Source organism: Delphinapterus leucas, chromosome 15 (genome assembly GCF_059928025.1).
Source record: "Delphinapterus leucas isolate spDelLeu-1000000601 "Yukka" chromosome 15, BTC_Dleu_Yukka2, whole genome shotgun sequence".
NCBI lineage: Eukaryota > Metazoa > Chordata > Mammalia > Artiodactyla > Monodontidae > Delphinapterus > Delphinapterus leucas.
The window spans coordinates 76,508,001-76,530,560 of record NC_143143.1 but is presented as its reverse complement, the minus strand read 5'-3'; the positions used below and the strand labels follow the sequence as shown (position 1 = coordinate 76,530,560).

General features: G+C 48.0%; 1 protein-coding gene across 2 annotated transcripts; it reads right to left on the bottom strand.

The window, feature by feature from the left end:
* Positions 1-2,283: 2,283 nt before the first annotated feature.
* DDX27 (DEAD-box helicase 27) lies at positions 2,284-22,338 on the bottom strand. 2 transcript variants are annotated; one of them, XM_022597547.2, is made up of 21 exons: positions 22,209-22,338; positions 20,036-20,182; positions 18,821-18,880; positions 18,377-18,542; positions 17,022-17,065; positions 16,818-16,904; positions 16,031-16,136; positions 14,424-14,597; positions 13,600-13,750; positions 10,838-10,937; positions 10,577-10,718; positions 9,535-9,688; positions 8,626-8,707; positions 8,336-8,513; positions 6,501-6,607; positions 6,192-6,294; positions 4,522-4,616; positions 4,303-4,444; positions 3,694-3,781; positions 2,546-2,620; positions 2,284-2,414 (listed from the first exon to the last, which is right to left on the bottom strand). In XM_022597547.2, exons 1-21 carry the CDS (start codon positions 22,299-22,301, stop codon positions 2,396-2,398), a joined length of 2,313 nt encoding a protein of 770 aa, XP_022453255.1. In that variant the 5' UTR covers positions 22,302-22,338; the 3' UTR covers positions 2,284-2,395. The 2 variants fall into 2 exon arrangements, with proteins under 2 accessions (XP_022453255.1, XP_022453257.1); XM_022597549.2 differs by having other exon boundaries at positions 4,303-4,426; positions 22,209-22,337.
* Between the last annotated feature and the right edge of the window lie 222 nt (positions 22,339-22,560).

Genomic DNA, 22,560 nt, shown 5'->3' with positions numbered 1-22,560 from the left:
GGTCTGTGTTTGTCCTCAACTGTTAAAAGCAGCTCAAGCAGCTTGAGACAGTGAGGATGGGAATGGAGGCAGTGCCTACGAGGAGGTCATACTTCTGTGTCTGTGGTATGTGTCTGTGTCTTTGGCTGGTAAGTCATTTTTACTCTTGGTGAAAAGAAAACTCCAAAGGTATACTTGAAGTTTCCTTCCCCAGAGGCGCTCCTGTTAACAGCTTTATGAGTCCTCCCAGAGAAAATCGATCAATCTGTGCATACGCAATATCTAACCCTTAAAAAAGTACGTAGTTCTGCACTTGGCCTAACGATCTAGCTTGGGGATCTTTCTGTAAGCACGTAAAAACGGTGAGTCTGGGCTTCCCTGGTGGCGCAGTGGTTGAGAGTCCGCCTGCTGATGCAGGGGACGCGGGTTCGTGCCCTGGTCCGGGAAGATCCCACATGCCGCGGAGTGGCTGGGCCCGTGAGCCATGGCCGCTGAGCCTGCGCGACCGGAGCCTGTGCTCCGCAACGGGAGAGGCCAAAACAGTGAGAGGCCCGCGTACCGCAAAAAAAACCCAAAACGGTGAGTCTGGGACTGCCCTGGCGGTCCGGTGGTTAAGACTCCGTGCTTCCACTCCATGGGGCACGGGTTCAATCCCTGGTCTCCATCTTGTGTGTGTGCCATTATTTACTGAACTGGAACCCTCTGTTGGCAACTTTTAGGTACAGCCTAAATGAATAGCGTTAAACATACTCTAATCTTGAGGGTATATGCTACTGGATAATAATTTTTGAGCTGAAAGAAAAAGGTCTGTGTACTGCTTGAAATTATGACATAAACTTACAATCACAATTTTTCCAAGGAGTGTCCTCTGGCTTTCAATCTAATTGTCAAAGGGACCTGTGATTCAGAAAAGGATGAGAACCACCATTCTACAGGGTACAACCTGTTTTTTTGCAACAAAGAGCTAATTTATCTGGTACCCTTTCTGGGGTTTTTTGGCCGTGCCGCATGGCATACGGGATCTTAGTCCCCCTACTGGGGATCAAACCTGTGCCCCGTGCAGTGGAAGCGCAGAGTCTTAGCCACTGGACCACCAGGTTAGCCCCTATGTGGTACCCTTTCTGTCCCCTTTGAGCTTCCGTCTCTCCAGTAGCACTTCCACACCATACTAAAGGGTCAGGGTATAGGTTGAGATATACCACGATTTCAAAAACTTGAATTCCCAACTGTGCAATCTTGGAAAGTTACTCCATCTTTCTAAGCCTCTGTTTCTTTCTCTGCAAAATGGGCATAACAGTACCTGCCTCATAGGGCTGTAGTGAACTGAATGAAACAGTGCTCAGTACACAGAAATGTCTGGTGCACGGCTGGTGCTCAATAAATGACAGCTTTTTGTTTTAGGACACTGACAGAACTTCTAGCACGAATATCCTTATTCCACACCCAGCTCCTCTACAAGCATAGAGATGCATACCAAGTATATACGGCAGTGCCAAGCTAGCAGACGACGTAGACTGTGCTATGGAGGGAAGAGACAGAAGGATAAGATATACAGTTAGACTGGTCTCTTCAGCCTCCCAAAAATACTTCTTCCATTTGGCATTTTCTTTTTTTAATTAGTTTATTTTTGGCTGCGTTGGGTCTTCATTGCCGCACGCGGGCTTTCTCTAGTTGCGGCGAGCGGGGGCTACTCTTTGTTGTTGCATGCGGCCTCTCATTGTGGTGGCTTCTCGTTGTGGAGCACGGGCTCTAGACGTGCGGGCTTCAGCAGTTGTGGCTTGCAGGCTCAGTAGTTGTGGCTTGCGGGTTCTAGAGCATAGGCTCAGTAGTTGTGGCGCACAGGCTTAGTTGCTCCACGGCATGTGGGATCTTCCTGGACCAGGGCCTGAACCCGGGTCCCCTGCACTGGCAGGCAGATTCTTAGCCACTGCGCCACCAGGGAAGCCCCCTAGTATTTTCTTTATGTGAAAGCTTATCAAGAAAGGAGTCTTGGGGCTTCCCTGGTGGCGCAGTGGTTGACAGTAAGCCTGCCGATGCAGGGGACACGGGTTCGTGTCCCGGTCCGGGAAGATCCCACATGCCGCGGATCAGCTGGGCCCGTGAGCCATGGCCGCTGAGCCTGCGCGTCCGGAGCCTGTGCTCCGCAACGGGAGAGGCCACAACAGTGAGAGGCCCGCGTACCGCAAAAAAAAAAAAAAAAAAAAGGAAAAGAACTTTTGCTGACAAGGATGCTTAGGAAACAGCTATATACCACCACCACCCCCAACTTTTCCGTTTCTTTAATGTACAAATGACAAAGATGTATTAAAGTTTTAAATAATTTTTTTACAAACAGAAAAGAGAGACCAAACCAGGATGACTTCCAACAAAGAAGGGATCTAAGAGCCGCCCCATGAACTTCTTCAGGCCCCCACGGCTACTTCTTCCTCTTGTACCTATGAAGAAAATGAGCAGAGTAAAGACCAACGCCAAGACCAGAAAGAGGAAGGAGAAGCTCCTTTCCCAGGAAAGCTTTCCTCTCCAACCCCACTCATAGCCTCTGGTCCTCCAGAACTATAAACATTACCTGGATTTAGATTTAAAGTTTCCTCCTCGTCTCTGGTGGGGCAAGCCCAATTGTTTTCTTTCTTCAAAGGAGGGGCTGTGAATGAGAGAAGACGGCAAAATATTGGACAAGCAGGCAATGTTTCACCCCCCATCCTACCAGCTCCCACACAAAGCAGCAGCGCCACAGATGTGTCATTTTCAGGGCCTGAGGTTCTAAGTCTGTGTTCTTCCACCTGATAATATGGGTTTATGGAAGTCAGGGCCCAGCACTAAAACAAGACGAAGAGGCTCTTCCTTCTTGTGTATGTAATAAAACTGCTTGGGTAACTTAGTTTACCCAGCCACCAACCCCAGCCCAGAGGATGTGAGGAGGAACAGCACATTCCCAAGAGCACACCAGAATCCTTTCTTTGGGGTTCTATCACTCCCCTGAGAGAAAGCTCTATTTCTGAACCAAAAATGTGCTATTTCACCTCCAAGGCAGGAGGGTCTTAACACTTCTCTTACTCTCACCCTGAGAATCCACAGATGGGCTGGTGGGGGAGGGGGCAGACAGGAGCCCTTAAAATTATATACAGGCAGACCTCAAAGATATTGAGGGTTTGGCTCCAGACCACTGCAACAAAGTGAGTATCACAATAAAGCAAGTCACACGGATTTAGTGGTTTCCCAATGCATGTAACCGTCACATTTACACTATACTATAGTGTCTTAATAAAGTGTGCAATAGCATTATATCTAAAAAGAAAAACAATGCACATATCTTAATTTAAAAATACTCTATTGCTGGGAATTCCCTGGCGGTCCAGTGGTCAGGACTCCGCACTTTCACTGCTGGGACCCGGGTTCGATCCCTGGTCGGGGAACTAAGATCCTGCAAGTGCATGGCGCGGCCAGAAAATAAATAAATAAAAATTAAAAAAATAAAAATACTCTATTGCTAAAAAAAGGCTAACCATCATCTGACAACGCAGGATTGCCACAAACCTTCAATCTGTAAAAACAGCAGTATCTGCGAAGTGCAGTAAAGCAAAAGACAATAAAATGTGCCATGCCTGCATCATAAAGCTGTAGGTATATGAGACCTGGGAGTGGGGAAGGAAGGAGGGAGAAGATTCATAGCTTTCATCAGAATACCAAGAGCTCCACGATGACTTAAAACCCTACCCAGCTCGATACTGTTTCAGGGCCTTCTTGCTTGTGTTGGTGAGTTCTTCATCAAATACAGATTTCTTCACCTGCTTTTGCTTCTTTGCTGTGCACAGAGAGAATGGGTTAGATATGGCCTTTTTGTCCCAAGCTCCTAAATCCCCTTAAGCTCAAGGTAATGGTTCCAAGTTCAGTGGATGCTCTGGCCTGATGTTTTGACATGGAAGCAAGACATCAGATCCCAGCAGAAAAGAGATAAGGAATCATAAGTACCAGGTGTGAAGAACCACTCCAAAGGATGCCTGCAGAGTCCAAAGGTGGAATGGACCATGTAAACATAAAATGGGCTGAAAACATCTTCCCCTCATTCTACCCTGACCCACTCCTTCAAGCAGCAGCTGGTAAGGATTTAGGCTCCAGAATCAGAAAGGCTTGAGTTCAAATCCTACTAAACATGGGGTCACTTCACCCCTTGGAGCCAATAAGGGACAGCTGTACACACCTACATACTCATTACTCAAAAAGTGTGGGCTCTTATCATCATCCCTCCCCTTTTGTCCCTCACCACAAGCCCAGGTTTCAGGCAGAGCCTTCCTACCAGCTCCTTCAGGCTCCCCATCTGCCTACCAGGGCCCCTCGCTGGCTCCTCCTCGGGCATTGCTCTGGCCCGCTTGGCTCTGCGGTTCCTCTTGGCCAGCCGCTCAGCGAACATCTGTGCCTTGAGGATTTCAAACTGGGACCTTTCGTCTGCCTGGGGAGAGGATGACATCTAAGTGTGGAACAGACCTGGCAGCCTTGACCCACATCCTCAGGCAGGGACCTAACTCCAAAGGGGAGGCTACTCACTGTCATCTCCCCCTTTTTCTTGACATCCTTCATAAACTTCTTCCTTTTCTTCTTTCCTCTTATGGCTAAGTCAAACTCCTGCAGAGCCTTGGCAACTGGGATGAGAAGAGAGCATGAAAGTCCAGGTACCATTTCATAAAATCTTTTTTTAAACTTACAATAAGAAGTGTACATATTTGGGCTTCCCTGGTGGCGCAGTGGTTGGGAGTCCGCCTGCCGATGCAGGGGACGTGGGTTTGTGCCCCGGTCCGGGAAGATCCCACATGCCGCGGAGCGGCTGGGCCCGTGAGCCATGGCCACTAAGCCTGCGCGTCCGGAGCCTGTGCTCCGCAACGGGAGGGGCCACGACAGTGAGAGGCCCAGGTACCGCAAAAAAAAAAAAAAAAAAGAAGTGTACATATTTAAAAGTGATACATTTAAGGGCTTAAAGTGAAAAGCAGCAGTCACTTCCTCTCCTGGCAGTTACCTCCATCTCACTAAATAACCTGCTGGTTCCACTATTTCTTAATTAATCCACTTGAGACATTCATTATATATCTGCCTCGTATTATGAAAGATATACTTCCCACCCCTTCCCACAATATAGTTATAACTCTATTTATAACACAGAAACTTAACACACATACACCTTAATTTTTTGTCCCATCAAATATAGACAGTATTTCTTAAATGCTGGTACTACCTCTTTGGAGGGTAATTTTGCAATCCCTAACAAAATAATAAATACACATAGCCTCTGACCTACAATTTCACTTTTTGGAGCTTACCTTATAAATCAAATATGCTTGCTTAATTGTGAAAGGGCATCTGTATAGCTATCTACTACATCACTTGTTTATAATAGCAAAAGATTGGAAACAACCTCCATGTCCCTCAATGGGGAACTAATTAAAATAAACTATAATCCACCTATGTGATGGAAGACCACATAGCCACTGAAAAAAAGAAAAGACAGCTATATATGTGCCTATATAAAATGATCTCCAAACTACAAAGTTCATTGAAAAAAGCAAGGTGTAGACAATGTGAATTTGTGTTTGTTTTTTAAAGGGAGAGAAAAGGGAATATATATATCTAAATATCTTTCTGACTTACTTTTTCTAAATTGTGGCAAAATATATATAACATAAAGTTTGCCATTTTACCCGTTCTTTAGTGTACAATTCGGTAGCATTAATGACATTCACAATATTGTACAATCATCACCATTATCTGTTTCTAAAACTTTTTCATCATCCCAGACAGAAGCTCTATTACCGTTAGAGCTTCCCCACGGCTCCTGCTAATCTCTCTTCTACTTTCTGTGTCTATGTATTTGCCTATCCAGGTACCTATTATAAATGGAATCATAAAGATGTGTCCCCTTGTCTGGATTATTTCACTTAGCATGTTTCCAAGGTTCATCCTTATGGCATGTACCAGAACTTCATTATGGCTGAATTAATATCCCATTGTATGTACCTACCACATTCTGTGTATCCGTTCATCTGCTGATGAACATGGTTGTTTCCACCCTTTGGCTATTGTGAATAATGCTTCAATGAATACTGGCATACAAGTATCTGCTTGAGTCCCTGTTTTCTGCTCTTTGGGGTATAGACCTAGGAGTGGAATTGCTGGGCCTGATGGTAATTCTATGTTTAGCTTTTTGAGGAACCTCCCCAACATACTTTTTTCCTTCTTCCTCTCTTCTTTGGTCTGGAACCAGCTCCTTTCAGGCTCAGGGTTTGGGGCCCCCTTCCCTTTCTCCAGGAGCCGCTGTGCTGTGTTGATCTGTGGGGACAGCAAAAGGATGCCTGCCATGAAACCTACATCTGATAATACAGAACATGGTGGCTGCAGGAAGCCACTGCCTGTAAATACTTGGGGCTCTGATGATACGTTTGGCAGACACAGCATATCAGAAGGCAGACCAGCCGGGGCCCATGCAGTCTGCTTACTAAGCAGCATGTGGACCAGAGCGCTCCTCACAGCCTCACCTGGGCTTCTGACTTTTGCATCTCTTTTTCTTCAGCCTCTAACTGCAGAACTGCATACACGTCCTTCTCCATTTTCTCAATCTTGTCCCGGAATTTGAGGATGACATCTCAGGGGAAAAGAACGAAAAAGATTTTAAAATAAGGATGAATATGGTGTAGCTGATGCAAACAACGCAGATGGCTATTTTTCTTTAATTATTTATTTATTTTTGGCTGTGTTGGGTCTTCATTGCTGCGCATGGGCTTCTCATTGCGGTGGCTTCTCTTGCTGTGGAGCACGGGCTCTAGGCACACAGGCTTCAGTAGTCCTGGCATGCGGCCTCAGTAGTTGTGGCTCGCGGGCTCTAGAGCGCAGGCTCAGTAGTTGCGGCACGTGAGCTTAGTCGCTCCGCGGCATGTGGGGTCTTCCCTGACCAGGGTTCGAACCCGTGTCCCCTGCATTGGCAGACGGATTCTTAACCACTGCGCTACCAGGGAAGCCCTCAGATGGGTATTTAGTGACGCAGAAAACTGGGTTTTTTGGGTTTTTTTTATGTGTGGCTGCTCTCCTTAACACCTCCCCAGAGGCTTCCTGATGCTCGTGGAATAAATTCCAAACTCCTCAGCATGGCCCCTGCCTACCTCTCTGACCTCTGCCTACCCCTTGCTCACAGGCCTCGGGCCTCTGGCCCTCCCTGTCTTCTACTCCCACATCAAGTGTGTTCCTGTCTCTGAGGCTTTGCCCTGGTTTTCCCTGCTTGGCACACTCTGTCCCCAGACCTCCCACAGCCATCTCATTCTCGTCATCCGGGACTTGGCTCAGATGCCATCTGTCAGAGGCCTTTTCTCAGCAGCTTTTCTAAAGTAGGCACTTCTCCTGTCGTTCTCAATCACACCTACAATTAGCTTATTTATTGTGTCTTTTTCCCAACAGTGTCAGCTGTTTTGTTTCCTGCTGTATCCCCAATACTTAGAATACAACAAACAGCAATAGACTGAATGAATTAAATGAAAATTTTTTAAATGAAAGGAAAAAAAAAAGACCTATGAATGGAAAAAAAGGTCTTGAAAAGACGTGTATCTAAATGCTATGAGTGGTGAGCTCTTTCACATACAATTACATTTTTACTCTTATTTGATTTACTTTTTTCCAACACTGAATACATATTACTTTTGTAACTTAAAAAAAAAATTTTTTTAACGATGTGCATTATATGACCGCTACAGATGAGTAAAAAAGGAATGAAAGATATACAAAAAGAGTAAGTGCTGACCTCCTCCCCATCCTGGGCCCCCACCAAGAGGAAGTGGTGAAGGGTTAGTGGGGGTGGTGCCTTAAGAGGCCTTCTTGGGCTTCCCTGGTGGCGCAGTGGTTGAGAGTCCGCCTGCCGATGCAGGGGACGTGGGTTCGTGCCCCGGTCCGGGAAGATCCCACGTGCCGTGGAGCAGCTGGGCCCGTGAGCCATGGCCGCTGAGCCTGCGCGTCCGGAGCCTGTGCTCCGCAACGGGAGAGGCTACAACAGTGAGAGGCCCACGTACGGCAAAAAAAAAAAAAAAGAAGAGGCGTTCTCTTCCCAAAGGCTGGCGAATACCTATGACTAAGCACTTGGGGCACAAGTCTCTCCTCAGTCCCTTTCACACACAGAGAGAATGAAGCCCAGAGAGGCAAGGGGAGACCTGCCCGGGGCCCCTCAGCAAGGAAGTGGCAGAGCTGGGATTCAAATCTGGCTCCTAACTGCAAAGCACCTGCTCTCACCCATTACCCTCTGCCCGCTGCCCCGTCCTTTGGGGTCTGAGCTAGGATGCTCCCCCACCCACCCGAACCGCCCTGAGCCGCGGCACTGACGCCTGCTCACCCTGGGGCGGCGTCCGGGCCTTCACTGGGGCCTTGGCGGCCTTCACAATCTCCTTCAGCATCTTCCGCTCCTCCTCTCCCACCAGAGAGACTGAGCGCCCGGCCCGGCCGGCACGAGCTGTTCGCCCCACCCGGTGGACATAATGCTTGATGGTGTTGGGCATCGTGAAGTTGATGACCTGGAAGGCCAAAGTTAAGCATCAGTCAGACCTGGGAGTTGGCGGGGAGAGGGGGACGTGAGGAGGCAAAAGGACTCCCAGCAAAAACTCAAGGAAGATGGGGCCCGCTCACCGTTTTGACGCCATCGATGTCAAGTCCACGGGCTGCTACATCTGTGGCCACGAGGATGTCAATCTGTTCATCCTTAAAGCGCCTGGAAACAGCCACAAACATGTTCCTCTGAATACCTGACCCCAGTCAATACTCTGCAGAAGCCTGAGCCAGCGAAGAGAACACAAACCCTTCTGCAGGCAAGCGGCAGAGTACAGACCATCACAGTGGAGACAGATGCTAAGTGTCAGCCTAACGACACTTACATGCCCCCCAAACATCCCACGACATAGAGCAAATGTAGTTTTGTGTATACCATTATAAACAGCAATTCCTATAAATAGAGAAGCTTGGGGACCACAGAGTAAGACTATAACACGGAGCAGAGGCAAGTGCCTCAGCACTGAAAACAGCCTTTAAGAAGCAACTCTCAGCTGCCCGTGTGACTAAGGACCAGTGCAGAGTCCTACAGGGCTCCTCCTTGCCTACCAAGCCGACTCGATTCTGCGAGAGTTAAACAAGAAACCACGTGGAAAAGCACAGGGCCTGGCAAGGTAAGTGCTCAAGAAATACGAACGGATTTGCTTCAGGATCTCATTCTAGCAGACCTGGGTATGTCCCCTGCTCTGGAAAGGCTGCGGAGATCAAAACGTGTGCTGCGCCATCCCAAGTCAACTTCCTGCTGTGACCCCGCGCAGCGGCTCCCACGCTCGAATCCTGGGGCAAGAGTATCATTTTCTACAAAGTCGGAGTTCTGAATGTCTCTAAGACCTGACCTTAGAAGGGTTAGGCTAGAATGTGTGAAGTGGGGAACTGTACTGTAGCCCCTGGTACCGCTCACACATGACCTCTGGGTGGTACTTTCCGTCTCTGGAATGAACAGAGCCCTCTCTGAAGGATGGGTGGGAGCCTCAGCCCCCAAAACTTTACCGGAGGGCCTCCAACCGCTGCGTCTGTGACAGGTTGCCGTGGAGCTCGCCCACCTGCAGCCCCATCAGCCCCAGGAGGATGTGCATGCGGTGGGCCTGCTTCTTGGTCTGGGTGAACAGCATCACGTGGTCGGTGAAGGTTCTCATCAACAGAGCTGCCAGGGAGAGAAGAGTGAGCGGGTGGCTGCCTCCAGCACGTCCTCCCTCCTCGCCTGCAAAGCGGCTGCTGTGCCTGGTTCGGGGGTGGCAGGTGAGGCCCCTGCCTTGCGGAGCTCCCACTCCAGGGCAGAGACGGAGAGGCCGAGTCCCAATTCTCAAGGGCGGTAAATGCCGTGAGAGAATGAAGAGAAGATGCGGCAGCTTCAGGGCTGGCCTCTGTGAGGAGGTGACATTAGGCTGAATGACAAGACAGTCTCATCCACGAGAAGATTTGGGGGAAGATTCCAGGCAGAGGAAAGAGCAAAAGCTTGGGGGGTTTGAGAAAGCGAAAGCAGGCGGGTGTGGCTGGAGTGCCATGAGCTAAGGCACCAAGGCCAGGGACTCCGGGCAGGCCAGGGCAGGTCCAGGGGTCTTACAGGACTCGCTAGGGAGCATGGATTTCAGTCTAAGAGCAATGGAAGACACCAGAGGGTTTAAACAGCGAAGGAACAGGAGCGAATGCTTGTTTGTACATGATCCTTTTAAATGGTCTGCAGTGTGGAGAAGGCACTTCCACAGGACAGGGTGGAAGCAGACGGCCAGGTCAGAGGCCACTGCAACAATCCAGGTGACACAGTAGTGGCCTGGACGAAGGGCCAGAGGGGCAGCTGGAGGGAAGTGGCTAGGAGTTCAGCAGGACATAAAGAGGACTGGACGGTGGAAGGGAGATGAAGCGACGAAAGAAAGAAAGGGAGGAAGAACTCGTGGAGCAGAGGAACAGCAGTACCACACGCTGGGGCACGGGAGACCGGATGGAGGAGTCGCCGGGGAAAAACCAACACTTTGGTGTGAAGCTCAGGGGAGCTGAGCAGCCCTCCCTGCTCAGTCCCACCCTGGGCTTTCACCTGCCACGATGGCTTCCCGGTCCCCTTCCCGGTTTGGCCGGATCCGGATGAACTCCTGCCGCAAGAAGGGGGCCACGTCCGTGTTGCTGTTCACAAATATCCGGACGGGATTCTTCAAGGAGACAGAAGCCAGATCTTTCACCTGCCAGGCACAAAGGCAGGGGCGCTGACCATCCTGTCAGGAGGCAGGGAGGGAGGCAAGCCGGCGCTCCAGCTCAGCCCGGGGTCCTCTGCGCCGCCCCTCTGTTCCCTACAGCCCACCTCATCCGTCATCGTGGCTGAGAAGAGCATGGTCTGGCGGTGGTGGGAACACATTCGGATGATCTCCTTCATCTGCTCCTCGAAGTACTCGTCCAGCATCCTGGCAAGCAGGGGAGGGGAGGAATCAAGAGAAATGGACTGGGCTTGCATCTGTATTGATGAAGGACAGAAAACACTGCACAGATGATGTTTCGATACTGTCATTGGTTATGTTTCAGGCTCATTTATTTACTTATTTTATTAGCGTTATTTTACCCTTTTTCCAAGATTCACCAAGAATTATCATTTGCCCATATTTGCTTAGTCTTTCTTTTTTTTCTTTTGCTGAATCATATGCTATTAAGTTGCAGATATCATGACACCGGACCCCTAAATATTTCAGCACACATTCCCTAAGAACGGTGACTTTCTCCTACATAAACACAATGTCGTTATCACACCTGAGAAATTCAAGTGTCTGAATGATATCTAAAGTAAAGTACAATGTATATTCAGTTTTCCCTAACTGTCCCCCAAACGTCATTCTAGAGCTGTCTTTTTATTTTTTTAGTCCAGGAATGACAGTTCCTACGTTGTACTTGGTTGCCACATCTCTTTAGTCTCCCTTAGTCTACAAAGTCCTCTCATCCTTTTTCACACTCTGAATAAGTCTTATTATTCCCCAGTGACTGGATTCAACAATCATTGCTGGGAGCGGGGTGGGGGGCAGCTGTGCACCTCACTCCCACTCCACCCGGAGACAGACAGTTTGTTCCAGCATCGCAGTTTGGTCACTTGGTTGAAGTGGTGTCTACCAGCTCTCTCCACGAGGAAAGGAGCCTCTTTCTCTTTGCAGATAATAGTCATCTGTGAGATTACTGTGACTCCAATTTTTTCAACCCATCCAATCCTTTACAGTATTTCTCGTCCAGTTCAGGCTGCAGTTGAGGGACAGGTATCACCTTTAGTTGTCGTGTCTCTTTGGTCTCAGTCTGAAACTTCCACAGCCTTTCTTGGTCTTTTGAGACATTGATATTTTTGATATTTAAAACCTAAATCAGATCATGTTCCCTTGGCTTAGAACGATCTCCTTTACCTCCTTCAGGCCTCAAGAATGCTCGGGGGAGGCAGTCTACCAGTTATTCAACACCTATTGTGCACCTGCTAGATTCTAGACACGGCCCTGGCACTGGGATGTGGCAGCAGGCAACACAAACACAAAGTCGGCCCTTCTCGAACATGAAGCTCTGGGGAGAAGAGGGACACAGCCACCACACGAGCATTCAGGTAACAATGCGGGAGGTCAAGGAGGTGTAGCACCTCAGAGAACATAAGGCAGGAAGGGAAGGACGAGGCGGGGGTGTGGGGGGAAGGGAGGAACTGTTTTTTAAAAAATATTTCATTTATTTATTTATTTATTTGGGGGGCTGCATCGGGTCTTCGTTGCTGTACACAGGCTTTTCTCTCTAGTTGCGGTGAACAGTGGCTACTCTTCATTGCGGTGCGTCAGCTTCTCATCGTGGTGGCTTCTCTTGTTGCGGAGCACAGACTCTAGGCGCACGGGCTTCAGTAGTTGTGGCGTGCAGGCTCAGGCTCATCAGTTGTGGCACATGGGCTTAGTTGCTCCGCGGCACGTGGGATCTTCAGGGGTCGAACCTGTGTCCCTTGCATTGGCAAGCAGATTCTTTTTTTTTTTTTTTTTTTTTTTTTTGCTGTACGTGGGCCTCTCACTGTTGTGGCCTCTCCCATTGTGGAGCACAGGCTCCGGACGCACAGGCTGAGCGGCCATGGCTCACGGGCCCAGCCGCTCTGTGGCATGTGGGATCTTCCTGGACCGGGGCATGAACCCGTGTCCCCTGCATCGGCAGGTGGACTCTCAACCACTGCGCCACCAGGGAAGCCCGCAAGCGGATTCTTAACCACTGGACCACCAGGGAAGTCCCAGGAACTGTTATAGAGTGGCCAGCAAAGTGACAGCTGGAGCAGAAACCTGAGGAGGTACAGGAGGTCATTCCAAGCTGAGGGAACAACGATGCAGAAGAGAAGCCCCAAAGTGGGAGTGTGTGGATGGGATTTACCAATGGATATCCTGGGGGGATGAGAAAATGAGGAGACAAAAATGGCACTGAGAATATGGCCTGAACAGCTAGAAGGCTGGAGTTGCCCTTCAGTGGGATGGGAAGCGGGAGAGGGGCACAGAGGATGAGAAACTTGGTTAAGGACCTGGTTAGTTTGGAGATGCTTCCGTTTGAGAGTAAACTTGAACAGCCTCCTTACCCTGCCACCTCCACAGCAGTCCAGTTCATTAAGAGTTCATTCTGTTGAGTCACGAAGGAAAGAGGTGAGCAGATGAGACACGAATGAGAGAAAGGAAGGAAGAGAGGGAGGGAGGGAAGAGGAGGGAGCGGGGAAGGAGGGGGAGCCTGCATCAGAGTAATGGAGGCTGTTGGTTGAATCCTCCCTATGCACTGGCACTATACTGGAGTTACTCCTGGAATCTTCAACAGCATGAGGTGGGTACTTATCCCCCACTTACAAACAAGAAAAGATTTGCTTTAAGACTCTAAATAACGTTTCCTAATCTCAGGAAGCGGTGGAGCCAGAATTTAACTTGCCTTCCCTCTTAACCATCACATTATAGAAAAAGAGCAGGATAATCCGGGCTAAGATGGACAAAGGCTCAAACGTGAACAGCTGAACTGGTCAGAGCCAGGTAGGACCAGGCAGAGTGCAGGTTCCCGCCCTGGGGTGTGGCCCTGGGGACCCCACCATTTCAGGTGTACCTGTCAGCCTCATCCAGGATGAGCACTTCGATGCTGCTCAGGTGGAAGGAAGGGCAGTTGTGGAGGTGATCGATGAGCCGGCCCGGGGTGGCGATGAGGATGTCAGGTGCTGTCCGGAGGGCTGCTTCCTGAGACTTCACGTCCAGGCCACCTGCAAAAAGCAAAGCCCACCAGGCAGCCAGCTGAGTCACTCACCAGTACGGACTTGAGCCCTGCTACCTGCCAGCTCCCACGGCAGATGCCGAGCAAACGGCAGAGCACAAGACTGACAGAGGCCCCACTTGCGCAGATTTTACAATATGGTGGGAGAGACAGATTATTTAATTACAACTGTGCTAAGTGCAAAAATCTAAAATGGTGATGACACAAAGCCACTTCAGAATACAACAATTCAACCGTCCACCAACTGAGAGATGCAGCTGAGAAACTGATAATCTTTCTAAATCACCTACAATTTCCTACTGCATAAGGAGGGTAAAATGAAGGTTAGATAACACTATCACATAACATCATCAGAAAGATTCTGCCCCAATAAATACCTGATTCATTATTCATGCAAGACAAAATTATATCCTAAATTCGTTCAGTATCAAGAAAAAATTTGTTTCATCATTTTGGAGTTTCGTTTTGCAAGGCTGGTGAAGCCTCAGTCAAAGCCCTCCCCATCGCCCTCACTATCTACTGTGAAAACGTCACCTGGTTTTTAACTGGTTTCTATCACATGAAGGCTTTCCTGCACCCATTACACTCAGACAGTGGTGCACATCCCCCCTCCACCGTGCCACACTCTGTCAGAGGCAGCCAGCCCTCAGCCAGACACTCACCCACAGCCAGGCAGGTGGTGATGCTGCAGAACTGGGCCAGCTGCTTGGTGACGGAGTGCACCTGGATGCCCAGTTCCCGGGTGGGAACCAGCACCAGCACACGGGTCACCGGAGCCTGGCGGGGTTTGTAGATCAGACGCTCCAAGACGGGAAGGGCAAAAGCTGCAGTTTTACCTGGAGGGAAGGGCAGCAGGAAAGCAAAATGAGAAAAGCTTCTGTCCTTCCCAGGTCCAGGTTTTCACCTGCACACAGAAAACCTACATATCTACTGAGAGGGAAATGAAGCAACTTATTTTTCATAAAACTTTTTTTCTGGTTTTAAATCACATGGTCAGGGCTTCCCTGGTGGCACAGTGGTTAAGAATCCACCTGCCAATGCTGGGGACACAGGTTCGAGCCCTGGTCCGGGAAGATCCCACATGCCGCGGAGCAACTGAGCCCGTGTACCACAACTACTAAGCCTGCGCTCTAGAGCCCGCGAGCCACAACTACTGAAGCCCTCATGGCTAGAGCCCATGCTCTGCAACAAGAGAAGCCACCACAGTGAGAAGCCTGTGCGCCACAACAAAGAGTAGCCCCCGCTCGCCGCAACTAGGGAAAGCCCGCATGCAGCAATGAAGAACCAACACAGCCAAAAATAAATAAATAAAATTTAAAAATCAATCAATTGGGCTTCCCTGGTGGTGCAGTGGTTGGGGGTCTGCCTGCCAATGCAGGGGACACGGGTTCGTGCCCTGGTCTGGGAAGATCCCACACGCCGCGGAGCGGCTGGGCCCATAAGCTATGGCCGCTGAGCCTGCGCATCCGGAGCCTGTGCTCCGCAGCGGGAGAGGCCGCAACAGTGAGAGGCCCACACACCACAAAACAAACAAACAAACAAAAAAATCAATCAACAATCAATCACATGGTCAATGTAAAAAATCTGGGAAATACAAAATTTAAAAAAAAAGCAATAAAAATCACCCACAGTTCAGCCAACCAGAGGTAAGCATTACCAGAACAGTATCTATATTACCAATCTTTTTTTTAATGGACAAAAATGTTAATTTTAATTCAATAACACTATATATTGTTTAGTAACTTCCCTTTAAAAAAAAACATACATTTTCCTATTTCTTTAAGTACTCTACTTTTTTTAAATGGTTGCATCGTATTTTATTACATGACTATTTCTATTCTATTCTATTACATGACTATATAATTAACTGCACTAACACACAATGTTGTGATAAACATCCCTTTTATAAAATCTTTACTCCTATGACAGGGGCTTATCATGGGAGTGACAGGAGGTCATGGTTACAGAGACACCCTGATAGGATTAAACAAAAATGACCTTCACCAGATCACCTGAAACGTGTAACCTGTGACTACCCTATTTAAAAAAAGTAAAGAGTATTTAAAAAAAAATAGAAAAATATATATTAATGTTTTTTTAAAAGGGAAGTTACTACACAGAATATACAATGTTATTGCATTAAAATTTATATTTGCATATTTAGCAAAGTGGGCTTTTGGTAAGTCAACCCAGAGTCTATTCTATGTTGCACATCCTCCTTCTTCCTCCTCCTCTCCCTCCCCCACCCCCAAGTCCCTGTCCTTTTTACCTGTCCCAGTGGCTGCACAGGCACAGATGTCCTTCCCCAACAGACCCACAGGTATGCATGCCTTCTGGATCGGTGTGGGCTCCTTGAAGCCCATGGCTGTGATGGCCTGAAGAAAAAGAAAAGATAGGGTCAGAGAGGAGAGGAGGGGGAGTCTCAGCACAAAACAAACAAGGCAGGTTTCCAAACAGGTTTCAATCCCTCCCAGTCATTCAATCCACCTACTGTATGTCACTTGTCTAGGCCCTGAGGATATAGTAATAAACAAAAGGAACAACCCTGCCCTTAGAATCTGGTAGAAAAAACAGGCCGAAAACAAACAAGTGTCATATGAAGATAAATGCTATGGAGAGAGCTACAGCAGTCAAGGGGGCTGGCAAGGGCAGGGGGAGGGGATGAGTGCAATTTACAGAAGGGCTGTCAGGGAAGGTCTCACTGAGCAGGGGATACTGAGTAGAATCCTGAAAGAGGCGAAGAGCACCCCAACCAGACTTCTGGAATGATCTTCCAGGCGGTGGGAACAGCAAGCACGAAGGCCCTGAGGAAGAAGATGCCTGGCCTGTGTGAGGGCCAGTGAGGCCAGTGCGACCAGAGCAGAATGGCTGCTGAGAGACATCATCAGAGGGGCCCCGAAGGGGCAGGGCAGTGCAGGCCAAGACGAAAACCTCTGTGTAAGAGGGTTCTCTGTGTGGACAACAGAGCTCAGGGAGGCCACGAGCCCAGTTTAGGGCAGACAGCCCGGTTACGGGGCGACTGCAAGAATCCCATGGTTGACAAAAGAAGCCACTACCTTCAGAAGAGGGCGGGAAAGGTTCATGTCCTGGAATGAGAGGTTTTCATCATACTGAGATGCATCTTCAAAAAATCCTCCTGCTTCCTACACCAGAAAATCAAAAGACAGAATGAGGATTCAGCAAAAAGGGAACTAAGTGACCTTAAAATTCTTTCAGGTTGTAAAAACAAGCTGCGCACTGTTGTCCAAGCCCACGCTCACCTGTCCTTTCTTCTTCTTCTTCTGCTCCTTTACTTTGAGTGTATCTATGGAGAAAAAGAGAGCTGATAATCAGGGCTCATACTTCCCGAGCACTCAGTCTGCTAGACACTGTCCTAAGTGCATTACGTAGATGGACACCTCACTGAATCCATGCAACAACCTGAGGGAGCTCCTGTCACCAGAGTCGCCTCACAGAAGAGGAGGCTGTGCAGCCGTGCAGGTAAGTCACTCACCTGAGGTCAGACAGGAAGCAAACTTGGCAGCTTCCAGAGACAAGGCTCCCAACCACTGTGCTATATAAGGATGCTTTAGCACTCATTTCTGCAAGAAATATTAATGGAACACCTACTACGTGGCTGGACTCATCTGAGGTGGGGGACCTATCACCCCAAATAAGTTTGAGTCATAGAAGTGTCAACAGCTGTGTGGGGCTGGAGATGAGGAAAAGAGTGAACGTGGGAATTCTCTGGCAGTCCAGTGGCTAGAACTTGGCGCTTTCACTGCTGGTACCTGGGTTTGATCCTTGCTCGGGGAACTAAGATCCTGCACGCCTCGCGGCATGACCAAAAAAAAAAAAAAAAAGAAAAGGAAAAAGAAAAAGAGTGAACTCTGACTGCAAAGTACAACAACCCTAACAAAATCCCAAGGAAAAAGAGAAGCTAGGGCTTCCCTGGTGGCGCAGTGGTTGAGAGTCCGCCTGCCGATGCAGGGGACACGGGTTCGTGCCCCGATCCGGGAAGATCCCCCGTGCCGCGGAGCAGCTGGGCCCGTGAGCCATGGCCGCTCAGCCTGCGCGTCCAGAGCCTGTGCTCCGCAACGGGAGAGGCCACAACAGTGAGAGGCCCACGTACCGCAAAAAAAAAAAAAAAAAAAAAGAGAGAAGCTAAAAGAAAAGAAGTCGGGACTTCCCTGGTGGCACAGTGGTTAAAGAATCTGCCTGCCAATGCAGGGGACAAGGGTTCGAACCCTGGTCCGGGAAGATCCCACGTGCCACTGAACAGCTAAGCCTGTGTGCCACAACTACTGAGCCTGCACGCCACAACTACTGAAGCCCACACGCTCTAGGGCCTGTGCTCCACAACAAGAGAAGCCACTGCAATGAGAAGTCTGCGCACCACAACGAAGAGTAGCCCCCGCTCACCGCAACTAGAGAAAGCCCGTGCACAGCAATGAAGACCCAACGCAGCCAATAAATAAATAAATTCATTTAAAAAAAGAAAAAAATTAAAAAAAAAAAAAGAAAGGCGGTCGACCCAGAGATCTTAAATTTAACTGTGTAGAAGAGCATAGGATAACCTACAAAGTAAAAGCGAACACTCCAATTTCCTGTCCCCATTTCTGACGGTATTGCCTACCTGCTTTGGTGAGGATGTTCTCATCAGCTGACGAGTAGTCAGTCTCTGATTCTTCATCTTCTGTGGCTTCCTCGTCTTTCCCTTCAAAGTCTTCCTGCTCCTCCGGTTCAGAGCCCTCCTTTGCTTCTTTCTCCTTCTCCAACTTCCCAGACTTGGCTTCTTTATCCTAGAAAAAGAAACTGTAATAAAGCAAGGCGACTACAAACTTCAGGAAATCCAGAACCTGTGAAGGGAAAGGGAAGGGAAGGAAGGGAAAAATATTATGCTCCCAGGCCTGGGAGAAAACTATGCGGATTCTTAGTGACTATGAACCACAGGCACACAGAGAAAGCCTGCCTGCACCAGCCGTACTGCAACCTAGGCTCCAAGAGAAACGGTGTGGTCATGCTGAGAGTGAAGCTCAGGGCTCACCTACAAAGAGAAGTAACTGCTTTGCTTACTCACCTCTGTTTTCCTTTTCTTTCGAACTTTCTCAATCTTCTCATCTAATGTTGTGGCTGCCCTCTACAGATAAAGAGATGAAAAAGAAACATACGTATGGGAAAGAGATAAAGCAAAGGGCTTCTTAAGGTAGGGTCTCAGATGTCAAATATAGAAAAAGCTCATCTGTACTTGGACAGGTTAATCAATCCATAGATTATTCACAACAAAACAAACAAGCAAACAAAAAACCATTAAATAAATTGTCTTTTTGTGAAAAAACTTCAAATTACGTGGAACCAGTAAGAACACCCACATTGTCGGTGTTTAATATTGAGAATGATACAGTTACCAAGAGATGTCACATTGTATCTGAATGCTACTTGGAAAAACTCTTCCCCTTGCCCATCGGACATAATTTAGCCTATCAAACTGTTGAAAGGCGAGCAAATTCAGATAATGCTGGATCTTGCTAAAACTTTCAAAAGGTGAGGTAATGGCAGGCCCCCTTGATGCAAACTCAAAGCACCCTGGACCGCTACAGCGCTTACCACAGCCATAAGGAACGGCTTAATTGTTTGTCTAGTCATTTTCTACCCTGCTAGAATGTAAGCGCTATAAGACCAAGTCGGTAACTACATGAAGTACACATGAAAAGGAAAAAAAAAACCCACTCAAGATGACTTTGAAAAGGCAATGCTGTTTTATTTGAAACAGAACAAGGACCAGCAGGGTCTGGATTAAACTGCCCTGAGCAGGCAGTATTTCCCTCGGAAGCATGTGAAATGGAAAATAACTTTTAAGCACCTTCTAGCTTGTTAACCAGATTCAAAGAAAAGCACAGGGTCTTGGCAAACAAGCAGATGACAGAGACATTCATGGCAGTTTTGGCTGTGATGTGTGGGAACCAGGGACCCTAAACAGAAAGGCCACATGAGATCACCTGGCAAGTGACAGAGAGTGATAGTATCTGTGGGGCAGAGTCAAGCCTTCAAAAACACCACTACCGAGGATGCCTGCTAGATTGTTCTTTGTTACAAAACAACATAAAAAAGGTTTCTTTCTAATACTCAAAACAAGGAGCGAATACCTAGAAAATAGACGATTGTAACATAGCTATGTCCATTTTTTAAGCAATTTGTATGTAACATTTGGCATTCCTAAACCATTGGACCCTGAAGCTCACTGTCCAACCCTAACAGCCTACGGCATGGAACTGCCTATCTGTGTCGGTCTCACCTTCTTCTTGAGCTGGCTTATGACGTCAGCCATGGCCCAGCTGCCATCGTACATCCCCTCCTTCTCAGTGAAAACAAAGTCAGGGTTGAAATCGGCACTGCGGTTCTTCTGCAAGGCTTTCTGCTTTCTGCCCAGCACAATGGGCCCCTGGGAAGAGGGAGAGGCAGGATGACTATGGGACTGAGATGAAAGAACACTGGAAAAAGAAGAAGGAAATGAGGGTACCCAATAAGAGAACAGAAATATACAGGGCAAAAGCTGACAGATGACAAGAAGTAGAATAATCTACAATTGTCCTGGGAGATTTTAACACATCTCAATAATTGACAGATCAAGCAGACAAAAAAAATGAGTAAGTCCGTAGAAAATGTGAACAGCACAATTAATAAGCTTTATTCCAATGAACATATAGAGAACACTGCACTAGAGCACGTACATTCTTTCTAAACTCACGTGGAATAGTTGCAAAAACTGATCACATAGTATTCCTTTTAAGCAAATCTTCAATAAGTTCAAAAAAATCAATATTATACAGACTCTGTTCTCTGACCACAATTCAATTAAGTTAGAAATAAATAACAACAGCAACAAATTTTTTTAACTCATACATTTGGAAATGGGAAAGGAAGGAGAACTGGCTGAACTATGGCTTCAGGAGGATAAACAGAAGAAAAAACCCTGAGAGCTAAAAAGTGCTTTACTGATTTTTTTTTTCTTACTTGAGATAAACAATTTCATAAGAACTCTGACCCTAAACTTTATTATTAGTAATGATTACACCTCATTTCTCCAGTACCTAGTTTAAATCGGTAATTGTATAGCACTTCAAGCTAAACTTGAAGTTTAGCATTAACATTTGCCATATTTCCTTCAGTCCTTTTCTATGACAATTTTTAAAAAAAATTTTATTGAAGTATGGTTGATTTACAATGTTGTGTTTAATTTCTGCTGTACAGCAAAGTGACTCAGTTATACATATATATTCTTCTTCATATTCTTTCTCATTATGGTTTATCACAGGGTATTGAATATAGTTCCCTGTGCTATACAGTAGGACCTTGTTGTTTATCCATCCTATACATAATAGTTTGCATCTGCTAACCCCACACTCCCAGTCTTTCCCTCCCCCCACCCCCCCTTGGCAACCACAAGTCTGTTCCCTATATTTGTGAGTCTGTTTTTGTTCCGTAGATATGTTCATTTGTGTCGTATTTTAGATTCCACATATAAGTGATAATATTTCTGTGATAGTTTTCCATTCAAGAAACAAAAAGATTCTGGCTGCTAAGTGGAAAATACACTTGGGGGGAGAGGGGGGCGACAAGAGAAACAGTTAGAGACCAGGTATGTTAGGATTGTAGGTATCCAGGTACAAGATGGCAGTGTGTCCTGGACTAGGGTGGAAGCAATGTGGACTGAGGGAGAAAGAAGCTTAAGAGAGATTTCTGAGGTAGCCTGCAGAACACTGGAGGGGAAAGAGGCTGGATAACTCCAAGGTTTCTGGCTTGAGATAAAGCAGGTTGGGAGGGTGAGGGAGACCAGAGTTCAGCTTTGGAAAAGCTGAATTTGTAGAGGCCGAGGGACACCCAAACCAGAGGTGTCAGTAAGCAGATGAGGCCACAGAAGGGAAAACACTTGAGCTGGAGCTTTAAAGGATGAGCACCTTTTCGTGACACCGGTCCCTTTTTAACTGCCATGCTGTTTAATGTCTCTAACTCCCCACCACAACATAAGCTTCAGGAGAGCGGTGTTCCTTGCCCTTCTTGTTCACTGCTGTGTCCTGAATGCTTAACACTAGGTGTAGCGCATATAGTCAATGAATACTGACTTAATGAACGCATGGATAACCATGGCTCCTTGACTAGGAACCAGGACTGACTCTCTCTCTGGATCTCTATGACACAGCGCCTGGATTAAATATCAGTTCAGTGACTGGGTACTGAGTTCACCAAGGCGACACAGAATAGCACGAGCACTGGCGCAGAGGTGAGGAAAAGCTAGTGGCGAGCAACCTGAGGAAGATCTGGGGGTCCGGGTGAGACCGAGGGACACTTGCCGGCCTGGCAGAGGATGCTGAGCCCTTGGGGGCAGGGACCTGAGGCACCACGGGGAAGGGAAGCAGTCAAGGACATCGGCTGCCCGCCGCCGCGCTCCCACCCCGATCGGCTCATACCTCCTCCTCCTGGTCTTCGGAGTCACTCTCTGGCTCCACTGGCACCTCATCATCCTCGCCTATGGTCCCGATTAAACCCAGCTCCGCAAGCATGTCGCCGCAGCAGCCACTTCCGGAAACCAGCGCGGCGCGCTAGGCTGCTCTCCTGTTTCCCCGACCTTCGCGTAATCTCTGCGCTTATGCTTACGTCACTTCCTCTTGGAGACCGCCCTGGCCCGCCCCCTCTCGCAAACTCTCGCGGCGCGCGAGCGGCAACCTGGGGCGTGGTTTGTGTGACGAAGGCAAGGCACGGCGTTTGTGTTAAACAAAATCCGTACTCTTGGTGCTCAGAAAACGGTGGGACGGTTGGAGG